At 37.4% G+C, this 25,008-nt stretch overlaps 4 protein-coding genes across 4 annotated transcripts; 3 read left to right on the top strand and 1 right to left on the bottom strand.

Annotated features, from left to right (window-relative positions):
- Positions 1–2,589: 2,589 nt before the first annotated feature.
- Positions 2,590–8,002, top strand: LOC104088910 (RNA-binding KH domain-containing protein RCF3-like). The gene is made up of 9 exons (XM_009593674.4): positions 2,590–2,729; positions 3,719–4,404; positions 4,854–5,276; positions 5,478–5,732; positions 5,987–6,325; positions 6,576–6,643; positions 6,792–6,903; positions 7,301–7,458; positions 7,640–8,002. Exons 2-8 carry the CDS (start codon positions 3,721–3,723, stop codon positions 7,442–7,444), a joined length of 2,025 nt encoding a protein of 674 aa, XP_009591969.1. The 5' UTR covers positions 2,590–2,729; positions 3,719–3,720; the 3' UTR covers positions 7,445–7,458; positions 7,640–8,002.
- Positions 8,003–8,937: 935 nt separating this feature from the next.
- LOC138910351 (uncharacterized) lies at positions 8,938–9,875 on the top strand. The gene is made up of 2 exons (XM_070201582.1): positions 8,938–9,196; positions 9,430–9,875. Exons 1-2 carry the CDS (start codon positions 8,938–8,940, stop codon positions 9,873–9,875), a joined length of 705 nt encoding a protein of 234 aa, XP_070057683.1.
- A 746-nt stretch (positions 9,876–10,621) lies between these two features.
- Positions 10,622–11,074, top strand: LOC138910350 (uncharacterized). Its single transcript, XM_070201580.1, has one exon. It carries the CDS (start codon positions 10,622–10,624, stop codon positions 11,072–11,074), a length of 453 nt encoding a protein of 150 aa, XP_070057681.1.
- Positions 11,075–14,173: 3,099 nt separating this feature from the next.
- Positions 14,174–19,626, bottom strand: LOC104088909 (amino acid permease 6-like). The gene is made up of 7 exons (XM_018768376.3): positions 19,257–19,626; positions 18,939–19,172; positions 18,480–18,573; positions 18,062–18,276; positions 17,704–17,849; positions 14,808–15,035; positions 14,174–14,711 (listed from the first exon to the last, which is right to left on the bottom strand). Exons 1-7 carry the CDS (start codon positions 19,357–19,359, stop codon positions 14,286–14,288), a joined length of 1,446 nt encoding a protein of 481 aa, XP_018623892.1. The 5' UTR covers positions 19,360–19,626; the 3' UTR covers positions 14,174–14,285.
- Positions 19,627–25,008: the final 5,382 nt, after the last annotated feature.

Below are 25,008 nucleotides of genomic sequence, written 5' to 3'. Positions count from 1 at the left end.
GGAGCCTGGACCCTTTTCGCAGATGGTGCCTCGAACGCAAAGGGGTCCGGATTAGGCATTGTACTAAAGTCACACACATGTAATGTAATTAGACAGTCTATCAGAACTACGAAATTGACTAACAATGAGGCCGAGTATGAGGCCATGATTGTAGGACTCAAACTAGCTAGAAGCTTGGGAGCTAAGATCATAGAGGCTAAGTGTGATTCCCTCCTCGTGGTAAACCAAGTTAACGGGACTTTTGAAGTCCGAGAAAATCGAATGCAAAGATACTTGAATAAATTACAAGTGAATCTACATCAATTTAAAGAATGGACTTTGCAACATGTACCCCGAGAACAGAGCATCGAGGTCGACGCTCTTGCGAACTTAGGTTCATCAGTCGAAGATGACGAACTCAACTCGGGGACTGTCGTACAACTCATAAAATCGGTGATCGAAGAAGGTCACGCCGAGATAAACTCCACAAGTCTAACTTGGGATTGGAGAAACAAATATATAGATTACTTCAAGAATGGGAAGCTTCCATCAGATCCAAAGGAATCAAGAACTTTGCGCGTAAAGGCAACACAATTCACCCTGTTTGAGGACGAAACGCTGTATAGAAGGACGTTCAATGGACCATTGGCAATATGTTTAGGACCAGGAGATACCGATTACATTATACGGGAAATTTACGAAGGCACTTGTGAAAACCATTTCGGTGCCGATTCGCTGATCCACAAAGCAATTAGAGCAGGGTATTATTGGACCGACATGGGCAAAGATGCAAGGGAGTTCGTTCGAAAATGCGACAAATGCCAAAGACATGCGCCCATGATTCATCAACCAGGGGAGCTACTCCACTCAGTCCTATCTCCGTGGCCTTTCATGAAATAGGGAATGGACACCGTCGGCCCCCTCCCATCGGCCCCAGGTAAAGCTCAGTTTATTTTGTTTATGACTGATTATTTCTCTAAATGGGTTGAAGCACAGTCTTTCGACAAAGTCAGAGAAAAAGAAGTGATAGACTTTATTTGGGACCACATCATATGTCGATTCGGGGTGCCAGCCGAGATTGTATGTGATAATGAAAAACAATTCATCGGCAGCAAAGTAACTAAATTTATCGAGGAGCACAAGATCAAAAGGATCTTATCAACACCGTACCATCCTAGCGGAAACGGACAAGCCGAATCGATCAACAAAACCGTTTCCGCTAGGTCTAATGAGGCGCAGCATCGGTCTGGACTCTGGACAGTCTGTCATGTATACAGTCAAATCCGAGTTTGCCCTTCGTGTAATTAATCGAGGTTAGAATATGATGAACTGTGGGTCATCAATGTAGCTTCGAGATAAGAAGTAAAGCCAGATTATCGAGCTCAAAATACAGGGATCGATCCTCGAGTCAATATCGAGCTCGAGATCCGTAGATCGACCAATACCAAAAACGACCAAGATCGAGCTAAGAGACAAAGAGCTGTTGCAGCCGCACTTAGGGAGAGAATCTCGGTGGGAATTAAGAAAAAGCTAATTAACTAATCTATCATGGGATCTCCATTATGTATTTCTATTATATCCAAAGTAGGATTTTTCCACTATATTAAGAGTGGGTATCATTTTAAAAGGGGATCCAGAGAAACAAACATTGATACACTCACATTTCAAAAATTATTACAGTGATATATAGTTGAGATTATCCTTTTTTGAGCTTTGATATTGATTCATCTTGCTTGTTTATAAATCATTCTCTACTCAGTTTGGTTTGTATTTCATTCCTTTATGCAGTCAATATTCGATATATTTCTACTTACTTTTCCGATTTATACCAAGTTATACCAAGTATCCTTAGAACTACGTATAAATTCAACTCTATCTGTTTTTCGTATAAACATGTCCAAGGGACTGGAACCCAAGGCTCTTCTTAGTCTAACATGGTTGTTATAACCTCAGCGGGCTGTTCATTAGATTTTGATGGAATTCAGTGACAATCCACTCCTTAGGTCCAAGGTGCCTTCCAATGGCAATGAGGGTTCTGGAGTTCACACTGATGAGCCGGTGAACATACCTAATTTGCCACTTCATTACTTAAAAGGGGGTATTAGACTCACTTTGAATACAAATTATAGGGGTAAATAGTTGTTTGTGAAATTTAGGTATGCAATTGTTTTTCAGGAAAACTTTAAAGGATAAAATATGTATTTTTTTCATTATTACTAAGTAGTATATCTATTATTGGTTTGATTTAATTTTTTCTAATTTAATATCGAAGCAAATATAATATTATTGATTTATAAACTCTAATGTATCAAATTTAATCCGCTAAGATTTATTTTTCGATTTAGTTTAATTTTAGTTCTTTTTCAACATTGACACCATAGGAAAGGAGTGTACTAGAATTATTTGACCCTTAATTAAAAGTTTGGCTCTTAGAAAATGAAGAAACACGCCACGCAAAATAGTTTGCCAATGAGTTAATGATTAAACAAAAAAAAAAGTCATTAGTAGACTGTAGAAACCTATTTTATCTTTTTTTTCCCCAATAAAAATACAAAAGAGCAAACGAAGCAATAAATTTGAACCAAATGCAAACGAATAAATTCATTCCATATGCAAATTTGTAAATACTCCAAAAGTGAAACCTCAGTTCTAAACTTCAGCACCGCCCTCCCTAAATTTATCTTCACCGTCACAACGTCGCCGGCGGAACCCTAGAAACGGCCCGAACGTTTTCTCCGACGAGTTAATTGGTAAAAAATGCTGAATCTCTCAATTCTCTTTCACTCTATCGTTTTCTCAAACAGCTTATGTCAATTTCGTACTTTCAGTTTCACTGTGGCCAAGTCTAACAGTCGAAATATCTGTCCTCCTAAAATTAAAGTTCATTATTTTTAGCTGCTGTATAACTATAGAGCATTAAATAATTTTTAATAAAGTTCTTCCTTTTAACTTTTTACGCTTCAGCTGAAATTTGTTTTCTTGGTTTTGTGCTTTTGCAAGCCTAGGCTAGCTTCATATTACATATAGAGTACTTACGAAGTGCATCACTGCTTCGTAATGTAATTAAAAAAAAATAAAGAAAAGAAGAAGAAGGTATTAAGTAATGACCCGAAAAATATGATAGGGTCTTAAGGGTTGGGGCGAGAAGGTATTAAAATTTACTGCCTACATTGGTGGAGAGTAGTTTGAATGCAAAATGCTCAGACTGAAAAATGTCGAAGCAATGAACCATTTTTCTTAACTTCAAGGCTCCGGTATAAAGATACCTTTTCTTGAAAAATTATTTAAAAAATGCTATTCATATTTGCAAAAACAACATTTCCTTATTTTTTCTGATATTTCTACAATGGAGTAGTTCAATGAATTAGAACGAATCAACTGGTTGATGTCTATATCTTTTAGACTATAGTTAATGGATACTCTTAAATCATAATTCAAATATGTGCGGCTGCTCACCACTAGGGTTCGCGCTTGGTACTTTCGTTTCTCTGATTCAGGTATCGCTGTTTGATATTAATGTGTCTTACTGATCAAATAAGAGAATAACATGTACGAGGTTCGAAAATCACTACCAATGTGGCTCTGTGGAGTTTGATTGATTATGTTTGCATTCATGGATTGGATTCAGGCCTTATCACATTGAGTCTACTAGTTGGCAATGTTCCTAACGTAGCTCATACATCCTCTGTACTCTTATCATTCTTTCCTGAAATTAGTGTCTGTTACTAAAAAAATGCAGATATGTCAATGAAGTTGACACCTTCCAAGCGGCCGCATGTTTGGAGCCTTGCAGAATCAAATGGCCGAGGGAAGTGGCAGAAATCAGCATCTATTAGTTCCCAGAAATCACCTCCGAAAGTTCGTATACTATGCCCTGCTTCTAAGATAGATTCCTTTATCGGAGAGGATAGTAGCATCATTTCTCGGATACAAGAGGAAACTGGTGCAGAGGTTCGAGTTGAGGATAGTGTTGTTGGTTGTGATGAGAGGGTGATAGTTATTGTAGGTTCAGGAAAAGAAGATGAAGTGGGAACCGAACAGCTCCAGGCTGATGTTGAGGTAACTGAAACTAAAGAAAAGGACAGTTGCACTGATGAAAATGGTGATAAGCGTGAGAATAAGGTGTCCCCTCCAGCAGAAAGCTCCAAAACTGAGAAGGAGACGGTATCTATTCAGAAAGCTCTATTCTTGGTATTTGATAGGATGATTGAAGGAAGAGTAGGAATGGATGGAGGAGATGAAGAGGGTGACAATTCTTCCTCATTAATTATAAGATTGCTTATACTCTCCAGTCAAGTGGGATGTTTGTTAGGAAAAGCTGGTAGTGTGATAAAGCAGATGTCTTCTGAAAGTGGGGCACAGATACAGGTTCTTCCCAAGGACAAACGACCTTCTTGTGCGTCTTCATCTGAAGAATTGGTTCAGGTATATTTGTTGATATTTATTCATTCATTTTGCGTAAGCATTAGTCAATATGATCTGCTCAGCTTAGTCATTAGCTATCGTCAATGTAATCATCTATACTTCTGAGTTGAATTCGTAATTCAACGCTGTTTTTGTGTGTGCATGCATGTCACAATGTTTTGAAAGGTCTGTACCTTAATATTGATATAACAGTAGTTTCTATGTTAGGAGGTGCTCTGATGAACTTTGGTGTCAAAGAATGGCCCCTGTCTCTATACAATTCGAATTGAATACTCTTCATACTTTTTGAGTTCATGGTGAATACTGCTTCATCACTATCTCATTGCCTGCCTCACGTTTCATAGAGTTGATCATGTGAACAGTGTCTGGTGGTTTATGAAGTACTCTATTAGCCAAATTTTGTCATATACACCAGAAATCTGAAAAGATTCCTTACTGTTATGTTGCAGATTTCTGGGGAGCGTGAGGCAGTTAAAAAAGCTCTTGAAGTCGTTGCTCGGCAATTACTTGAGAATTCCTCTTGGGATCAGGATTTTCTCTCTGCTGATGCTGGTGGTCCATCTTCTCAGTCTCCTGGCCATCCTCTGTCTAACCAGGAATTGCATCCACCATCAGCACGTCCTTACCGTGGGCAGGGGCCACCGTCCTCTGTTGGATCTCGTGATGGGGAAGTTGGTATACCTGGCCGAATGAACCCTATTCCTGATGCCTTGACTTTCAGATTACTTTGTCCGGATGAAAAAGTTGGAGGTATAATTGGAAAGGGAGGAAGTATAATCAAAGCACTTCAGCATGAGACTGGGTGTCAGATCAAAGTTCTGGAAGGTGCAGGGGATTCTGAAGATCGAGTTATTGTCATCTCTGGTCCAGCGGTATGATTTGAATCTTCGATATCTGTTTGCTTTCTTTTCCTGGATTGTCCTTTAGTTGTTTTGGGGGGGGGGGGGGGATGTTTCGTTCTTTTCGCTAAAGTTGATACTCTTTCTTCTTTTCCTCTTCTAAATCGTGCTGCTTAGTTGTTCTATAAACTAACCTTTGCAAAATAAAAGGCTAAGGTCATTCTATTTATGCAGCACCCAGATGATAGGATATCTTTGCCGCAAGATGCTGTCCTTCGCATTCAATCCCGAATTTGTCGGGCTGCACCTGAGAACAAGGACAATGGCATGGTTGCAAAACTTTTGGTGTTCTCAAATCAAATTGGATGCCTCTTGGGTAAAGGTGGCGGTATAATAGCTGAAATGAGGAAGTCAACTGGAGCCTATATTCGTATCGTAGGCAAGGATCAAACCCCAAAGTTTGCGTCAGAAAATGAAGAAGTAGTTCAGGTGTTTTTCTCTTTTTATGATTTGAGTGATGTTACTAAAAATAAAAATTAGCAATTCTTTTCTGCATCTCACTGGCTTGCCATTTTGTTACTTTTTAATTTTCTCTTTTTTTGGTTTATCGCTGGCTTGACATTTATTACTTTTTACATCTCTTTTTGGTTTAGTGTGATATCTATAGCAACATTTGTTTGGTTTAAGATAAGCCTAATTCCTAGATCTTGACTTGCTTTTTACTTTTCTTTTTGGTTGCTCAGGTAAATGGAGACTTTGAAAAAGTTTGTGAAGCCCTTCTGCAGATTACCACCAGATTGCAGAATCATTACTTTCGTGATGCATTTCCTTCAAACCCTGGTTTCCTGGACCAAATAACTCCATTCCCTTCACACATGGGAAGAAGAGAGTTTTCACCTCCAGGCATGTTCTCTAACATTCGTCCATCATTTCACAAGTTTGATGCTGTTGGTGTCCTACCTCCACATGGTGGTTTCCATCCACATGATGATCGTCCTCCCTTTATGCAAAATTTCCGTAGGCCAGGCATTCCACCTCATATATCTGATAGAATGCCATCTTCAGCACCATGGGGTTCTCAGGTAGGCATTTGTTTGCAGTTAATTCTAGCATTCGAGTTTCTTGTGACTATTAAAATGGGAGTTGGTTGATTTTTATATCTAGGCTGCTCCACCTAATGTACTTATAACCACGTGCTTGTTGCTTTCACTATGTAATTTAAAGCGAGCGTCAGAATTGTCCTAGAGCACGTCTCTTTCTGCTGGGAAAAAAGTTCTGATCCAATAAATGATAAATATCATAGAAATATTAATTTTCTGAACTGTATTGCAGGGACTGGGTGAAGGTGGGGGCTTCCCAGACTATGCGGGAGGTCCTCGAAGTATTGGCGGATTTGGAGGGTCAGTACATTCTTGATCATAACCAAACTCTTTCTTTCATTGTCCTTTTTTCTTCTTCATGTTCTACAGTTCATTTATGAACTGCTATTTCTATTATATAGTGATGATATATGTACGTCTTGGTTAAACGTGAATTTCATTAATATAGAGGAAGTCATCCAGCTGTGATCACAAGCACTACTGTCGAAGTAGTTGTACCTCGATCTGTCGTTCCTGCAATCTATGGAGAAGGTGGGGGATGTCTTCGACAAATATGTGAGGTATGATCTCTGGATTGTATAGCATTACACCTTTTTTTCTTCTTTTATATTCCGCCTTTTATTTCTGATTGATCTTTACCTAAGGCCATGCCCAATAAGAAAGATATATGATCTCCCTCTTTATGCATAAATGTGTATATATGATAGTAAATGTTATCTCCCTCTTTTGGTACATATTTCTATCTTCTTGGTTACTATTAGTTTTCTTTGTTCTTAATGTTTTACTGTTCTAGATTTCCGCTTGTCTTTCTCCACATGTTTTGCTTATGTGTTTTTCACCATTTTCTGCTTTTAAATATTAGCATATCAATATACTTGGTCTTATTTATGCGAAGTACGGATTTAGCATTGTATAAAAACATTTTCATTTTTGACACTTTGACTAATTATTTTCTAGATTTCTGATGCAAAAGTCACCATAAATGATCCCAAGCCTGGAGCAACAGAGACTGTTATCATTATATCTGGGACGCCTGAGCAGACTAATGCTGCTCAAAGTCTCATCCAAGCCTTTGTAATGGTCGAGACTGAAGCTGCTTGATTAGTGGCAGTGAGGTAATTTTGTCGATCTTGTGGACTTCAAATTTGTTTTCAGAAGCTGTGTGAATGCAGAATAGTTAGTTATGCTCCCTGGAGAGCAGTCCGGATGCTCCCTTTTTTATACTTTTGCCAATGTGAATTCAAAAAACGTTGTTAACTTATTCCAGAAGACTTATTGTTATGGCGTTCTGCACAGTGCTGAAGCTGGAGTTTGCGGTGACGGCTACTGGAAGATATGGTTTAGCAGTTTTACAAGCTGCAAACTTTGACAAAAGAAAAATGGAAAAAATGCATGTTAGAGTATCAGAAGTATTGCCAGTTGGCTAACAGATTCGGATTCTGTGGTGGTAAAGTTTTCACAGAACATATAGGGTTTTTAACATATTCGTTTGGAGACTTTTGCAAATTGCCCTGTTTCTTTGTCCTACAAATATGATGGAGCCATTAGTAGTGTGTTGGCCTCGTCTCAATTTGATATCTTGGGGATTTATTCCTTCACAAAGTGTAGCTTGAAGACTTCAATTTTGGTTTTATCTCAATGCATTAATGAAAACTGAAAGCAGTCTAATGAGAAGATAGATAACAACAAGGATAAAGACTAATATTTTTCCTCGGCAGGCCTGCAAAGTAAGAGACATATGTCTAACTTCCTTATAGTGAAAGATTTATTACCTAATTCCAGTTCAGTTTTTATTGTTTCTTATGCTGCATTAATACCAGAGACTGAGGTCATTCATTGTCTTCTTAGTATGAGTCTGCTTATTCTTGAAATTAGTTGATGCTTCTGCTTCTTTTCCATTTCTATCCCGTTTGATACTGTAAACATTAAGAATAGAATATGTGCTGCTATATAGCTAGTTTGAGATACCCAACAATACCAGTTGAAATGTGCAATAGTGCAGGGTGGCACTTTCAGAAAAGAAAAAAAAGAGCTATACAAAGCCTAACTTACATAGAGTTGTCTACTTCATAAAGTATTCCAGGCTAGAGGGAAATAAGTAAGAGCTGCAGGGGAGGAGAGGAGTGGAGAGGAGAGGAGAGGAGAGGAGGTAGTTTCCTCCCAATTCCACGTAAACTGAGTTGTGTGATTCATTATTGTCTCTGTTCCCATCTCTGCCTGCAATTTTATGTATGCGTTTAGAAAATAGGTAAAAGATCTGATCTGGCATACCCACGTTGAACCCCATTAGTATACGTATTGATAAATGCGGCCATGTAACATAGCTTGCAAAAGCAAATGCGAATCAAGACTTCCAAAAAATAAAAATAAAAATTGAAGTACAAGAAGCCAAAGGAAATATTCTGAAAAGCCCTCTCTTTGCTTAGGCGCACGATAGTGGTGAATACTAACGTACGCCCTTGCCGGAATGGCTAGGGGCCGGGTGAGGAAGGCCGCGAACAAGGTCGAACTATTGAATGTGAAGATGACCAAAGCGAATCGACGATTTGTTGAGCAAGACGAGGTAGGGCACAAGGAGGGGGTGTAGGGGAGAAATGAGTTCTCAAATCAACCCAGCAAAATTGGTGGCTGCCCAAAAGCCTACACCACCTCCTCAGGAAGCTCCGCTACTCAATTTGCCCAGCGACACACCAAGGGACCAAGTGATTCAACATGTAACTCCATGGCCAGCACTGCCAAGTCGAAATTCCATAGCCAAAACTCCAGAATTGAGGATGAAGGTAAGACTTGAAACAAAAGCAATGAAACCAAATGATGAGAAGAAAGGGGAAAACCTAGAAGGGGGGACCCAAGGTGCGCAATGATGATTAAAATTGGGTCACGAGGAAAGGGATAAACAACCATGGGTGAATTTATTTGAAGGCAACAAATATGCATCCAGAAGAATGAATTTGAGCTACATCGCACCTACAATTCAAGACGGAATCAAAATTGTGGAACTAGAAAAAGAGGAGGTTGATGCAGAGATGGAAAATGGAGGGCAGTCATATTCTATGTTGTGGGTGACTCCCCCACAATTGGGGCAGTGGAAAGATTCATAGCAAGTCAATGGAAGATAGCAGAGAAACCAAGGGTACATTATCACAATGATGGCTACTTTCTCATCCATTTCCACAGTATGGAGGACCGGAATAGAGCCATGTCATCGACCCCAAATATCATTAGCAACAAGCCAATAATTGTGAGGGAATGGACAACGGATTTCAATTTCAAGGAAGAAATGCAAAGCACACTGCCATTGTGGGTAAGATTCCCTAAACTACCAATGAATTGTTGGGGTGTCAAGTCCTTAAGCAGAATTGCTAGCAATCTTGGTGTGCCTAACTATGCAGACGATTGCACTACCAGAATTAATAGGATTTCCTACGCAAGAGTGCTCATAGAGATAGATATCACAAAAGAACTCTCGGATAAGATAGTAGTAAGAAATCCAAATGGAAAGAGTTTTGAACAGGAAGTGACCTATGATTGAAGACCAGTATACTGCAATACTTGTCTACAACTGGGGCACACATGCCAGGAGAAGGAGAAGTATGAACAAGCAAATGAGAAGCCCAAACAAGTGAGGAGGAATATCCCCAAATTCAGACAGGAATGACTAGCAAAAGGGGTAACACATGATGAGAAAAAGAAAGGAATAATGGAAGCAACAAAGAAACCAAATGAAGAAACAAGAAAGCATATGAGTATGAAGGCAAGTGACAAAAATATGAATGAAGGATGGATAGAAGTGAGGGGAAAATCAGCAGGCAAGAGTCAAGCAATGATGAGTCTGAATGAAAACATGCAAACCAGAAATGGATTTGATCCACTGGAAGCAAGTGACCAGCAGCTGATTGCACAACCAAACTTAACAATAGAAGTGGGACAGTGTAGTGTGAGCAGAAAGGAGATACATCAACAACCTTCCATTGTACGATGAAATTAATCACATGGAACGTTAGAGGGTTGAATAAGTTGTATAAGCAGAATGAGTTAAAGTAGTTTTTAAAGGTAAATAATGTAGGTATTATTGCAATAGTGGAGCACAAAGTAGTAAAGGAGAATGCTAAAAGAATTATAAATAAAATAGCCCCCCAGTGGGGTTGGTGCCATAATTATGGCACAGCCACAAAAGGAAGGATTTAGATTTTATGGGATACAAACAAAGTTAAGTTTACAGTAGACTATACACATACACAACTAATACATGGATAGGTATGCGTATGGGACACAAACATGAAATTTAGCTTTACAACTATATATGGTCTGCATACAGTAGGTGATAGGAAAAGTTTATGGCATGAATTAAGACAACTACATACTGTGCAACATGGACCATGGGTTGCAATGAGAGATTTTAATGCTGTGTTGACAGAAGAAGATAGAATCAATGGGGCTCCAATACATGAAAATGAGACTGTTGACTTTAAAGAGTTTATCCAAGACTACAATATGGCTGAACTAAGAAGTGTTTGGGCACAATTCACTTGGTCAAATAATACAGTAAGTACCAGGATATATAGAGGGGTGGGGAATGCAGAGTGGATGCTTGATTACCCACTACAGGATATAGTAATCATGGCTCCATATTTCTCACACCATGCTCCATTGGCAATCCAATTAATGGGGCAACAAAACAAAAGTTATAGACCATTCAGGGTTTTTAACTTCATTGCAGAGCATGCATAGTTTCAACAGAGTGTGGAGAAATGATGGGGAGATCACATGAAGAATATATGGGGCAAACTGAAGAAGGTCAAGCAGGAGATCAAAAAGATCAACACAATGCAATACTCAAGAATAAGGGATAAGATAAAGAGCCGCAGACAACAATTAATGATAGTGCAAGAGGATCTAAGGATACAAGGCAACTCCAATGAACTCAAACAGGCAGAGAAAATGATCAGAGAGAAGCTGGAGGAATGGGTACTAATTGAAGAAAGTGTGGCAAAGCAAAAATCTAGGAATCAGTGGCTTCAACTAGGGGACGACTATACATCCTACTTCTTTGCAACCATGAAAAGCAGAATGACACAAAATAAGATCAGAACCCTGGTGGATGATCGGGGTAATCTGATAGAAGGGGACAATGATATACATGATCAAATACTTGGGGTACTACAAACAACTCTTAGGAGAAGCTGCTACTGCACTACCTGCAATCAATCCACAAGTCATGAAAGATGGCCAATGCTTGACTAGGAAATTGCAGTTAAAACTAATTGCACCAGTATCAGAATTGGAGGTAAGGAATTCGCTCAATGATATAGATGACAACAAGGCTACAGGATGTGACAAATTTAATGATGTATTTTTCAAGAAATCCTGGAATGCCATAGGAAAGGAGATAACAGAGGCAGTGATACAATTCTTTGATATCAGGAGAATGTATCTACCTATTAATTGCACCACATTCACTCTAATACCCAAGGTCAAGAACCCATCTACTGTCAAACAATTCAGATCCATTTCTTATTGCACTATAGTGTATAAACTGATATCAAAGATCTTAACCAAGAGGCTATAAGGAGTTATGAACTGCCTAGTTGATCAGAATCAAGCAGCCTTTGTCCCAGGTATGATCTCTAATAACATTATAATTAACCACGAGCTAGTTAAGGGATATAGTAGGAAAGGAGTTTCTCCGAGGTGTATGGTGAAAGTAGACATGCAGAAGGCATATGGCTCATTAGAATGGCCTTTCCTGGAACAAGTACTTAGTGCTCTGAACTTTCCAGGACTTTTCATAGAGTGGATAATGACATGTGTTAAAACTGTGTCTTACTTGATCATTATAAATGGGAAACCTTGTGCACTATTTCCAACCAAGAAGGGTCTAAGACAGGGGGACCCAATGTCCCCCTTCTTGTTTGTGATTGCCATGGAGTACCTAATCAAGAAACTTAAAACTCTATAGGGAAATCCAGATTTTAATTTCCACCCAAAATGTGCAAAGATGCAGATTATACAATTGAGCTTTGCTGATAATTTGTTCCTTTTCAGCAGAGGATATGTAGGATCAATACGACTGTTCATGGATTGTTTCAATGAATTCTCAAGATGTTTTGGTATGATAACAAATAAAGATAAAAGTTCCATTTACTTTGGAGGTGTCAGTAGAGAAATGCAAGGGGAGATACTAGCAACATCTGGATTTGCCAAAGGGAAATTGCCAATCAGATATCTTCGAGTCTCGTTGAGCTCTAAACGAATTTCAATAGTACAATGCCAACCACTGCTAGAGAAGATGATAGAGATGATTACTTCATGGACTGCAAAATTCCTGTCATATGCTGGACGACTTATGTTGATAAAGAATGTACTCTTCTCAATTCAAGTCTTCTGGTCACAAATCTTTGTGCTATCAAAGAAAATTGTTAAGGTGATAAAAGCAACATGCAGAAGTTTTCTATGGACAAGCACAACTGAGATATCAAGAAGAGCACTACTAGCATGGGAGAAAGTATGTTGGCTGAGGACAGCTGGAGGATTTAATGTACTGCATCTGGAGACCTAGAACAAGGCTGCTGTGATTAAACTACTGTGGAACCTATGCACAAAGAAAGATAAGATGTGGGTAAGGTGGGTCCATATATACTATGGGAAAGGAAGGAATATTTGGAAAGTTCAAGTCAACCAAGCTTCCTGGGTTCTAAACAAGATACCAAAAGCTAAAACATATCTGTCAATGGCTGGCTTGTGCATCACTGACCTGCTGAAAATGAATTCATACTCCATAACAGTGATGTACCATCGTTGAGAGAAGACTATCCTAAAATGTCATGGGGGAAACTAACTTGTAACAACTTTGCTGTACCTAGGTGGGGTTTTATACTAAACCTAGCACTACAATCAAGGTTACATACCAAAGACAAGGTAGCAGGATGGGGATCGATGATTGATCAAACATGTGAGTTTTGTAAGGAAGAAAATGACACCATGCAACATCTATTTTTTGAATGCAAGGTGATGGAGAGGTTTGGAAAAGATTATTGAAATGGCAGGGGATTCAAAGACCAGTAATGACATGGGATGATGAAGTGGAATGGACAACAAAGGAAATAAAGGGGAAAACAACGAAGGCAGAAGTATATAGAATGACATTAGCAGGCTGCATCTACTATATATGGACAAAGAGGAACTCAAGAATATTCAAGGATAAGTCTCAGCATGTAGAGGGGATACTTAGATCATTAGGTCAGGGCATCGATCTTTCAGAGAAGCAACAAGAAAACTAAGATAAAATGTAGATTGAGAGAGCTTAATAGTTATCCATATGTGTAAGAGATATAAATATAGTGAGGAAGACAAGATGATCCTTGCAGTTGGGGCTTCATGTCCAACTTGCAGGCAATAACTCTCAGTTTTTTCAGTTTTTCAGTTTTGAACTTTGTACATATTTGATACTTGGTAAAAAAAATTCTTTAAATTACCCAAAAAAAAAAAAAAAAGACTTCCAAAACATAGTTCGCTGCATTAGTTGATTTTTCACCTAGAATGAATTCTTATTCTTGATGACCGCACTTATCTAGGAACAAGCAATGTTTTTTAGATTGTTAGGGTGTTCATATATTCATCTTGCCTGCTTTGATCGATAATATACCTCTGATTTGTTATTCAGTGATCAGTCATATTGAGATACAAGTAGCATTAGATGTAGATGAAGTTGGCTCTTTTAAGCAAGGCTTAGATCATTTTCAGTAGTGATGAGAAATGAGTCAAAAGTCAGGTTGCAGGTAGATTTTGCGCTAGAAGTGGTGCAGTCAAGAAGCTTGACGCCATGTAGAGTTTGTAAAAAAGTGTACTGTATAAAATTTGTAAGAATAACATACAGCCAATCAGTTTGGATTACACTTCTTATTGAAAATATTACATATTTAATTTGAACAGTTCTGAAAACTTATTGTTGAGTTGAGAAAGGCTTGTAATGCTTGAGAGAGGTGACAAGACCCTGGATAGATCCAGCAGCTGCAACAAGTGATACAATCAGGCAAGTCCAGCTTAGAATTTTCAGCCATACCCATGTGAAAGAATACTTTGGTATCTTTTTCTGGGCAATGTGCATCTCTATTGGGAAGTAGACGGTTAATGGATAGAACGATGCTGCCCCGATCAAACCCAAGAAGTCATTGAAGAAGGGGAATATCATGGCAATCACGGCTGTCACTACAACATATGCTGTTCTCCACACCAACCTGAACAAGTTGACGTTGTAAACGCCACAGCATGGAACTTGCACAGCGTATTCGGAGGTGATGAATTTGCTGTCTGACCATCGCTCGTTGCAACGAACCTCCACAAATCCATATAAAGGTTGGCAGAAAACCTAAGTCATGACATTCATTTGTTATTGTTAAATTATTGTCTTGTGTATTTAAGTAGAGGGAACAGGTTTTTTGAGAATGTGGTATAGAAATTTCACCTGGTAAGCTCCAATAAGGTGGACGGCAATACAAACGTTGGCAAAGTCAATTAGCCAAAATGGTTCGTAGAAACCAAAACCAGTAAGGAAATTTCCAGGAGCATCATTTCCAAAGGCTGCATAACCAATGGTACCACATAGAATATAGAATAAAGTTGTGGTGGAAACTCCAGCTAGTGAGGCTCTCTTCATAACCTTGCTTTCTGGAGGTTGTGATCTCAACGTGTCCTGCAATTACAGAGCTGATTCAGTACTGATTTCTAAATAGTATATACAACAATGTCTAAATATTGTTGAAAGGTTGCGAAATTAATATTGGACCTTAGTAGGTTCAAGCTTTTGGATTCAGTATACCCGGTGTACTTAGCCCCTGCTATGCGCGGGGTCGGGGGAAGGGCCGGACCGTAAGGGTCTATTGTACGCAATCTTACGCTGCATTTCAGTTTCCTCGGCTAGAATTTGTGACCTCCCGATCACATGACGGCAATTTTAAGCTTTTGAATTAAGTATAGTATATTTAAATTGTAGCCACTCAAGTGTAGAAATGAGTCACATGCAGAGGCGGATCCAGGATTTGAAGTTTATGAGTTCCTATTGTAATTTTAAATTAATATACAATAATAACTGGGTTCATAATTATATATTTATAGATATTTAATGAATTTTTTAATAAAAATACAGGGACTTCGCAAAAGTTACTGGATTCCTGTCCAGGAACCCAGCCCCTGGTCATATGCCTATGACAACCTCTTCTAAAGCTCTCCATATAGTCATAATTAGAGAGGTAATTTTGGTCTTTCTCCGCGAAAAAAATAAAAAATGAAAGACATAAACCCCTAACTGACAGCCCCCAACCGGGCTTGGGTTCTGGCCTTATTTTGTACTAGTGAATTTATGAATTTAAATACTTTTAACATTGAATTCTTTTTCGTAAATTCAACCTGACTTGTACTTGGAATAAAGAAAAAGAGAATTCAACAACATTCAAGCACCTTTTTATTTTTATTTTTCGCTTAGTTGTACTCGACAGACGCTAAAACCAAAGCGTGATGATGGCAAGAATCTATTATTGTCATGTTAGAACTTAGAAGTAGAAATATCTATTATTGCCTGTTCCTCTTTATCATCCCCTCCTTTTTGGTTCTTTCTAACTCGTCAGTGGAGTAATTGTTGCAAAACTTGTACGCAATTAATGAAGGTAATATACATTTATCTAGTAATAATATATCATAGTTGTTCTGTCAAAGTCATAACCACAAAAGTGTTTGATCATACAAGCTCAAAGTAATCAAGGAAATGTTCAATGCTATTCAGAATCGGTATGCGTAACAGTCTAAAAGCTTAATTAGAAAATATTCCAAATTATTTGTCGTATATGGTTTTAATATAATGAAGAGAGGAATGTGGACCAGTGGAATTAATTCTGGTACGTTGTATTACATCATATCATAAGAAAATAAAAGATGTGACAGTAGGAAAAATTTGTCGCAATCATGACGAGATAATGCACCAAAAAAGGATGGTTGTTATGAAAAGATAAGAAGTGTGAGAGTGGGCTTTCACTTCTTTTATGAAAAAGGCCTAAAGAATCAGCGACCCAAAGTCGTCGTCCATCAATTTTCTGGTCCAAAAGGACTAATATACTTTCCATATATTATGCTGCACCTAACAGGAAACTTTAGGACAAAAATGAAATAACCTACTAAGTGAAAGTGTGAAACGATATTTAATATTTTTAGCCATACCCATGTGGAAAAAAACAACGCTCGTGAGTATTGTTGTGGCTCTTAGTTAAAGAAAAAGATAAACAATTGATGGGTTTTAACGCTAATGTCGCTAGACCATTTTCAAATGAAGTGGACCACTTATGAGTAACATATCTTGATATTTGTGAATCTTAATACTATATTTAATTATTTATATATTATAATGGCGGAGCCATCTTAAGTGAAACCGTAATCGGAAAATTATATTATTAAGTTAGGTCAAAAAATTATTTATAAAAATACATATTTATATGTTGAAATATAAATATTTTGATATTGATAGCATGGACCGTGTTAATTCCTAATGCTACAAAACCGTACACTTGGCTGACAAAATATAGTCTGCACATTGATTACTGAACAGTAGTATAAAATAGATTTGTCGATGTATATACGAGTACATCTAAAGATAGATATTAGGTACGTCATATAATATTATAATGTAAGGCTTCATTAATTCAGGCACGCACTTCAACTGTGAACCTCAGTTTTTTTGTTGGGATGAGAATAAATATAGTCCGCTACTTACTTTTGACAAAAGACTATTATAGAAAAAAATACAAATAATTTAATGGATATAAGCGTATTTTTTTGAGTTTTTTTTCCCTATATTTTAAAGTGAAGAGGTTAGAACTAGTGTGTTTTGGTAAGACGGAAAATAAGTTGTTTTTCGGTGCTTGTGGTTAGAAAATATTCTTTAAGAAAAACATTTTCCAATAAATAGGCAAAATGGTTGTCACTTTTGGATGATAATTATTCTGTCCCGGTTATTTCAATTCTTATCATCATATCACAACTTTTGTCTGTATATATTTAATTTTTAATGCTTAAAAATTTCTTTTTACCGTCATCCGAGTTATTAATGTTTATTACTACTAATTTATCCTATTTTAAAAACATTTTCTACTTTTCGATATCATTTTCAAATAACTCATTTATAAAAATTATATTCTAGCATGCCAAATAAACGGACCACCCTTATCCTGGTAGCAAAGGTTGGGTGGGGCATGTGCATTTATTACACAAAAAACATGCAGAGTTCACATGCAGACAAAGATCATATAACCCTACGACGTAATAAATAAAAAAGATCATATGAAGGAATCAGAATCAGTGTGCAGTATACTTGCCTGTATTTCGATTAGAACGGTGGAATAAGCATAAGCAAATGCAATATCTCCTATGGCTTGGAAGCTTTTCCATATTTTCTCTGATCCAGACACATCCACCCCTACTGTCGTCCCTGTTAGACTTGTCTTTACATGGTGCCCTACACCTATAAATCATATAATTGCAGACAATTAGTATCTTTATATGGACCACAAACTACAAAATTCCAAGGGAGTGGAAAAAGGGCAAGTTAGTGCATGAACTATCTCACGTTCACCCGGAGGTCGCACCTCTCGAGGTGTGATATAAGCAATATATCCTAATGTAAGTATTAGTGACCGATTACACAAATAAAAAAGAAAAAGAAAAATAGAGTACCAGCAGCTTTGGCAATAGAGAGTCCAAGACCAATAGAAGCGTAAGTAAAAGACATAACAGCAGCAAGAATTGATAGCCATGAGAGCTTGTGGAAGTTTGGTATTTGGCTTAGAACTATTTGAATTACTGCAAATATAATCATATATGGGTAGCTCGATATTGAGCAGCTGGCTTCATGCCCATGTTTGTGAAAACAATTTGACCTCTTTACCGCCCTGGGAATTGACACAAAGTTATTAGTAACAACTAGAGAAAAATAAAAATAAAACTATGAACATCATTGGTTATATTTAATTTTAATCATGAGAATATATATTTAATATAGTACTAATGTCGTTGTCATAAAATCAGATTAGTCAAAGTATTGACAAAAAGGTCGTAATATTTTCTTTAAAAATAGTAAGACTTTTGTACTTACACCATACTGATAGATGCTGTAATAGTGTATCCAATGGTAACTCCGACGAGGTTAGCATACTGCGCCAATCCACACAGTGTTACCTTCACACCTCCTGTTTTAAAAAAAAAAAAATCAAGAAAAGGCCAAAATCCCATTAATAATTGAAGCATTTCTTGCATAAATGCAGTCCATGTTTCAATTGATTTTAATTTAGAAAAACCCCATCTTGGAAATATATAGATTACTCTTCCTTCCAGTCCATAATTCACAATTTTCTTTCTAACTCAACAAACAAAGTAGTTAATTGTAGCTTAATTTTCCAAGTCTAGCTAGCAAAGCCTAAATTTTTGTTCTTTTGTCAAAGTAATACAGCCAGACGCACGCCAGTTATTAGAGTTGGAGAAAATCATGGAAAAAGAGCAAAGAAAAACAGAGCATTAACGACTTCTGTATTTAACTGTAATATTAATACAATACCTAAGTGGGAGCGAACAACATCCATGTAAGTGTAGTTTCTCTTGCCGGAGACAGGGCCAGGAGAACGGTAAGAATCGGCAAGAAGCGTAGAAGTGAAGTAAGTAATGAAAGAAAAAGCAAAGAGAACAGCAGGACCAGCCACCCATCCTAACTGAGCTATAGCCCATGCTAAAGAAAGCACTCCTGAACCAATAACAGCAGTGATAATATGTGCACTTGCCGTTAGCAACGTCCCTGAAATTTTTTTAGAAAACATGAATTTTATCTAGAGTTTAAGTTCTATGCAATTGATTTGTAACAACCGGTAATTGTTCGTACCAGTTCTTTTCTCACGTCCATCATCGTCAAAGTTTTTTTGAACATCTCCACTTTCGAGTTCTGTTGATACGTACATGGTGTTCTTCTGAAATTCGGGTGCCATTTTTAGTGTCTTCCTCTTCCAAGTGTGTGTGTGTGTTTGTGACTTTGTGTTATGGAGTTATAAGGTGTATGAATGGTTAAAGAAGATGGGGTATATAAGAGAACTGTAAAGAGGGGACAATGATTAAAAAATTGAGGGTCAAAGGCCAAAAGTCTTTGGAGCCAAGAATAGTGGGAGGTTTTCAAAAAGCTAACTACTTAGTGATTTTGGGAAATCTTTACCTAAAATACAAGTAGTATCAAATTTGGGTGTAATGATATGAGTTTTAGGTCAAGAATGATGGTGTTTATTTTGCACCCTCGAATGTGCTTATATATTATGCCGATCTTGTATCATTTCCAAGTTCCTCCCCCCACCCCACACCCCCTCCAATAAGAAAAAGGGTCCCCACAATTTGCCTTTTGCATTTGGTCCTAACCATTGAAAATGAAACATTTGTGCTGTACCATTCATTGAAAACTTTGAACAACATTTTGCAAAATAAGAAATGAGTTTTAAGTTATATACGTGGATAAAGAATTATTATACTATTTGTAACATATATTTTATCTTATTTTCGAGATTATAAATTTTATATTTAAAAAGACTTATCTATATAGTACATTTTTTGAATAGTAATATAATTCTTTTTCGTATTGATAATGTATATAACTTAAACTAATATGAAATTATAAGAAAGAGGGAGGAGAGATCTTAAGTTGACTCACGAGTCTTTACCTTTTTTAGGTCATTTTGTATTCTTTGATGAATTTGGTCGGTTTCTTTTACAAATTTTGAATTGCCATGACAAAGAGGAAGACATCAATATCCTTCCTAGTTAGTTCCTTAAAGACATCATAGTATAGGTTACGTGGCCTTCTAAAATTTCCCTCTCCTAACACTACACCAACTTCTACCACATATTTTATTAGTGATGTTCAATACCTCTCTTTAGTTAAAAAGTTTTAACACTTATATATACGGACAACGTAATTTTATGCAATCAATATATTTTAACTTATTATAATAGATAATTTTTTTTATGTTACTAATCTCATGTAGCTATACACCCGTGTATACCCTAGCCCTATTCATAGATATATTGTTCATGTCAAGACTCTCTTTTACCATCATATAATATTAGGATGAAGATATATAGGCAAACTCTTCTTTGTTATGGACGAGAATGTGGAGAAAAATGATTTCTTTTTAGTTAAGCCTTTTGCGCTAATTCTGGGAATAAACATTGGCCCTCCAAAATGGACTTAACTTTTCATTAGACAAAGGTAGTTTTTGGTGCATGCACAAAGATAAAGATGAAACCATTTTGGAATTTTCAGTGGCTTAATTATTATATTCCAACTTATCTTAAATTAGCACTAAAAGGGAATTTTAAGCATGTTTCTAATTCATCTTCTTGCAAGAATTTGGGACCAAAGAATACGGATAAACCTTTTAAAAGATAGTCTATGAACACGACCGCACTAAGAGTTTTGGATTCCATTAGTCATCCGTTCAAAATAATACAGAATGGTATTTTGAACACACAAAGAAGAAACGAAATGAAAGAAGAATTTTATTCCTACAATGGTCCCTAATCTCTGTGATTAATGTCCAGTTGTACATCCACTTTAATTTGTTCCAAAGATTTACCGGTTTCATTTATTTTGACGAAACAGAATATACGTACAGATATTTTAAAACCTGCATAACTTTTTTTGATTTTTATTTACTTATTTTTGTGAAGTATAGTCAGAAGTTGAATCCCAGACCGAACAATGCCAGTTCGACAATTTATAAGACACCACAAATTATTTGATTGATGATCATGATAAAGAATTAGAATCCTTTGAAACTCTTATATATTTTATTCACAATGATTGCTTGCTTTGATAAATGCTAACTAAATATTCGAAAATAAGAATATTATGCAAGCCAATGGAATGCTTAGTCCAAATGCAGTGAGGTGGCTTGAAAGGTTGAGACTAAATGGTACGTAGAGAAAAATATTAGCTTTGATGCTAAAATAATTAGCAGATTCTGATGTTTTTTACTTCAATACTACACAAGAGGGTTAATTCGTGTGGTGTCCAATTTTTTGCATGCACAGATTATAGAAGAATATGGTTCTTCTGTGTGTTCCTTATACTACTGTTGCAGAATAGTAAATGCGGGAAGTAAAGAACACAAGTATTTTACGTGGAAAACACTTGGCTCAAAAGGTGAAAAAACTACAACCTACTACTCAGTAGGATTTTTCCCAACACTTCACTAAATCACTGAGCCAAAACAATATTTACAAAACTCTTTGTAAATCTAAGGATTACCTCTAATCCCTTTGTGGCACCCAACCTCTAGCTGTTGCGACAACTTCAAGTTAACTCTAACTTGAATATAACACTCAGAGTACCTTGTACAATTGCTTCTAGATAAAGCTGAAAGTTATCATTTGAAACACTTACTACAATGAAACTAGAGTAAAAGATATACACTTAGAACTGGTTCTTCTATCTGGTTCATGTACCTTCAGGTTCGAACACTTGAATCACACAAGAATTGTTTGCAAAATGCGTTGCTATTTTGCTCTCAACTCACGGTTTAACTTCAGCGTATGTGCATCCCTATAAAATGAGAACATCCTGCAATTTATATAGTAGAATAGGAAATAACTAGAGTTCTAATGCTATACTCTTCCTTGGTGGAAGAGTTCTAGTTATCTTCAACTTCTAACTCCTCCCTTATCTATGATATAGTTCTCTCGAGTAAGGAGTCCTTCTCCTGATCAATTATGCAACCTTTTCATTCATGAGATATAAGATATAACTACTTAAGCTTATCTCCTTTACGTGAATGCCTTGTATCCGAATTCTGCCCGTGTTTGTGTACACTATATATGGACCTAGTTCATGCTTGAGTTCCTTTGTCAATCATCAAAACAAACTTCACTTGGGCCAACAAATTTCCCCCTTTTGATGATGACAAACTATGTGCTTTTCATAAGCATAAGCCATGTTTCAACTCAGCTCAACATCAACGCAATGTTAGAACACTTTCCATTTTAAAGTCACAAATCATCAAGGACCAGGTTCATTGGGTTATAAACACCACAGTCCAAAATAAAAAAACACAACCTATCTTTCCCCTTTTGGCATCATCAAAAAGTTGTATAATTATGTTAGATAACCAGATTTTACTAGATATTACTCATGGCCACTGAGGCTACTTCAAATACAATCATGCAGTCAAGCATCATATATCAATCTAATGATATTAGATATCTAAGATGCATCAACAAACAATTAGAGCACAAAAATAGTTGATTAACATTGATACTAGTCATCTACAAAGCATAAAGAAAAATGAAGATACTGAATCATGAGCAAAAAGAACAAAACGAAATCTCATTCGGGTCACTGGTTTGTCTAACTAGGTTAGGAAGGTTTCAAGGCTGGGAAGGACCAGGTTTTTGGTTTCTGGCCTAAAGTAGCTTTAATATATCATGAAGAATTCCTTCATTCTTCTTATTTGCAAGCTCAGCCCTAAGAGCATCCCTCTGAATTTATACTTCAACCAGCTCTTCTTCAGCCTCTCAATCTCAACATCCTTAGCACCACTCTCTTGTACTAATGCTCGCACTTTACTGTTCACAGGTACCTTCTTGGATGAACCAGGTTCTTTGGGAGTAGTGTGGACTTCATAGTCACATGCAGTCAAAATAGTTACCCCAAAGTGATCCTTGCTATGACCAACTTCCTATTTCTTGAGGGGTACCTTGAAGTGAGCAAGTACAACCATGAGAATGAAACCATAGGGTATGTCATGAGTTTTGGTACCAGTTAGAACCCTATCAAGAAGCTGGATGATAAACCCAGGCCAATTGATTTGCCTCCCACTATCCAGATATTCCATAAGGACCAGGTCCATGAATGTGGCAATGTGCTTTCTTTCCTGCCTGGGCTGCACAACCTTGTTAACAAATTCAAATAGCACTTTATGGGGTGGCTTCATCTCACTTTTGTATATAGCCTTGGCCTCTAGCTCTAACTCATTGTCAGCAAACTTCCTTGTAATGGCAAGGGAGGTAGGGAGGTTTTCTAGGCTTGGCCATTTGAGCTTTTTGTAATCATTGTACCCTTCAACAGGTACACCCAAAATCTCTCCCAATTCTTTATCGTCGAAACTCACAGTCACTCCCTTCACTATACTGGTAACTCTGCTATTTTTGATCTCACAATCTGCCATGAATTCTACAATCTCAGTTCTGGCAAGCTTTCCATCCATATGAACGACCATGTCCTTCCAATCCTGCAGTTGTAGTTTTTCCAGCATCATCATCATGCCTTTCTCCTCCAAGTCCTTTAGGAGTCTACTTTTCAAGATGGTTCATTTCCCAAACTTAACCATCTTGTCCTTCTCTGCATCAGATTCTTCTTCTTCTTCTTCTTCTTCTTCTTCTTCACTCTTTTTTTCCTCCAATGCTTTCACTTTTCTATACTTCACGACAAACCTGGTTCTTTTAGCCAAGGTAGAAGGTTCTGCAGACTTTGTTTTCGAAGGAGACTTCTTTTTGGAAGTCTTGATTTTCTTTGCTTTTGGAGTCACAACCTCCACCTCTTCCGCCTCCTCTTCATCATGAAGGACCAGGTCCATCTCCTCAATTTCAACTACCTCAACAGGTTCAACCACTTTCTTCTTTCCCTTTGCACCAGCTTTTCTTTTACTCTCTTCTAGGGCTTTTTCCAGTTGTGCCTCACTCTGCTTCTTTTGACTCCTTGTAGCTCTTTCTCTTGTAGGAGTAGTCTCTACAGGAATAGAAGAGGCAGCCTTTCTCTTCTTGTTTGCCCTATCAGTTCTAGGATTTTTAACTCCTGAACTCTTCTTCCTTTTTGGATTATAGCTGTCAGACACACGCTTCAGTAGATCTTCGAGGGCTTACCCCTTTTATCTCAGTCTTTCTTCTTCTCCAACAGATTCCTCACTCCATACTACCATAGCTCATATTTCTTCAGTCAAACCAACAGGAGTGGGTAAAGATTCAACCCTTTTCCCATTCCCCTCACATCGCCTTGAGCACCCTCACTCTCTTTTTCTTTTTTCTTTTTATTTTTATCATCCAATCTCCTAGACTCAGTTGCTTCAACCCCAGCCATAGTTCCTACCAAAACAAACTATTTTTTCCAGATTTTCAGCAACCTCAGAGATAGTCTCAGATGTATATTTTGGACCAGATGTTACCTGCTATGTTTCAGATGAAAAAGTTTATCCCCCCTCAGTTGCAGACTTGAAAGAATCTTCAGATTTTTGGGGTTCATCTTCCTGACTTGCCTTCAGTTGCTCATTGATTTTCTTGATTTGTTCTCCTCCAGCGACTACTTTACAAGCAAGCATCTTAAATCTTCCTTTCTTAGAGATAGGTGTGGTTGAGGTTGTGGTTGAAGGAGTGGGTGTGGATTCTTTGGGTGGTGATGAGAGATTTTCAGAGGTCTTAGCCATTGATGGTTAGAGGATGAGAGAAGATGATTATGTGTGTTTAGAAGATGAGAGAAGATAGAGAGAATTGGTTGGCGGTTGTAAATTAGAAGTAAAGAAATGACTAAGGCCAAATCAATTTAAAGAGGGATAATTTGATTGGGTAACAACAGCTTTTTTAGAATCTCAGGAGTCTAATCA

The sequence above is a fragment of the Nicotiana tomentosiformis genome, chromosome 4 (genome assembly GCF_000390325.3).
Source record: "Nicotiana tomentosiformis chromosome 4, ASM39032v3, whole genome shotgun sequence".
NCBI classification, from domain to species: domain Eukaryota; kingdom Viridiplantae; phylum Streptophyta; class Magnoliopsida; order Solanales; family Solanaceae; genus Nicotiana; species Nicotiana tomentosiformis.
The sequence above is the reverse complement of the archived record's forward strand: the minus strand, read 5'-3'. Positions and strand labels throughout refer to the sequence as shown.

What these genes read in the sequence shown, in the direction of transcription:
- LOC138910351 (XM_070201582.1), top strand. Translation starts at nt 8,938, where the DNA reads ATGAGTTCTCAAATCAACCCAGCAAAATTGGTGGCTGCCCAAAAGCCT. An exon ending in CCTAGAAGGGGGGACCCAAG is followed by an intron (nt 9,197 to 9,429) that starts GTGCGCAATGAT and finishes CAATTGGGGCAG; the next exon opens with TGGAAAGATTCATAGCAAGT.
- LOC138910350 (XM_070201580.1), top strand. Translation starts at nt 10,622, where the DNA reads ATGAAATTTAGCTTTACAACTATATATGGTCTGCATACAGTAGGTGAT.
- LOC104088910 (XM_009593674.4), top strand. Translation starts at nt 3,721, where the DNA reads ATGTCAATGAAGTTGACACCTTCCAAGCGGCCGCATGTTTGGAGCCTT. An exon ending in CATCTGAAGAATTGGTTCAG is followed by an intron (nt 4,405 to 4,853) that starts GTATATTTGTTG and finishes GTTATGTTGCAG; the next exon opens with ATTTCTGGGGAGCGTGAGGC. An exon ending in AGTATTGGCGGATTTGGAGG is followed by an intron (nt 6,644 to 6,791) that starts GTCAGTACATTC and finishes TCATTAATATAG; the next exon opens with AGGAAGTCATCCAGCTGTGA.
- LOC104088909 (XM_018768376.3), bottom strand. Translation starts at nt 19,359, where the DNA reads ATGGCACCCGAATTTCAGAAGAACACCATGTACGTATCAACAGAACTC. An exon ending in TGGACGTGAGAAAAGAACTG is followed by an intron (nt 19,173 to 19,256) that starts GTACGAACAATT and finishes AAAAAATTTCAG; the next exon opens with GGACGTTGCTAACGGCAAGT. An exon ending in CCGTTCTAATCGAAATACAG is followed by an intron (nt 15,036 to 17,703) that starts GCAAGTATACTG and finishes CTGTAATTGCAG; the next exon opens with GACACGTTGAGATCACAACC.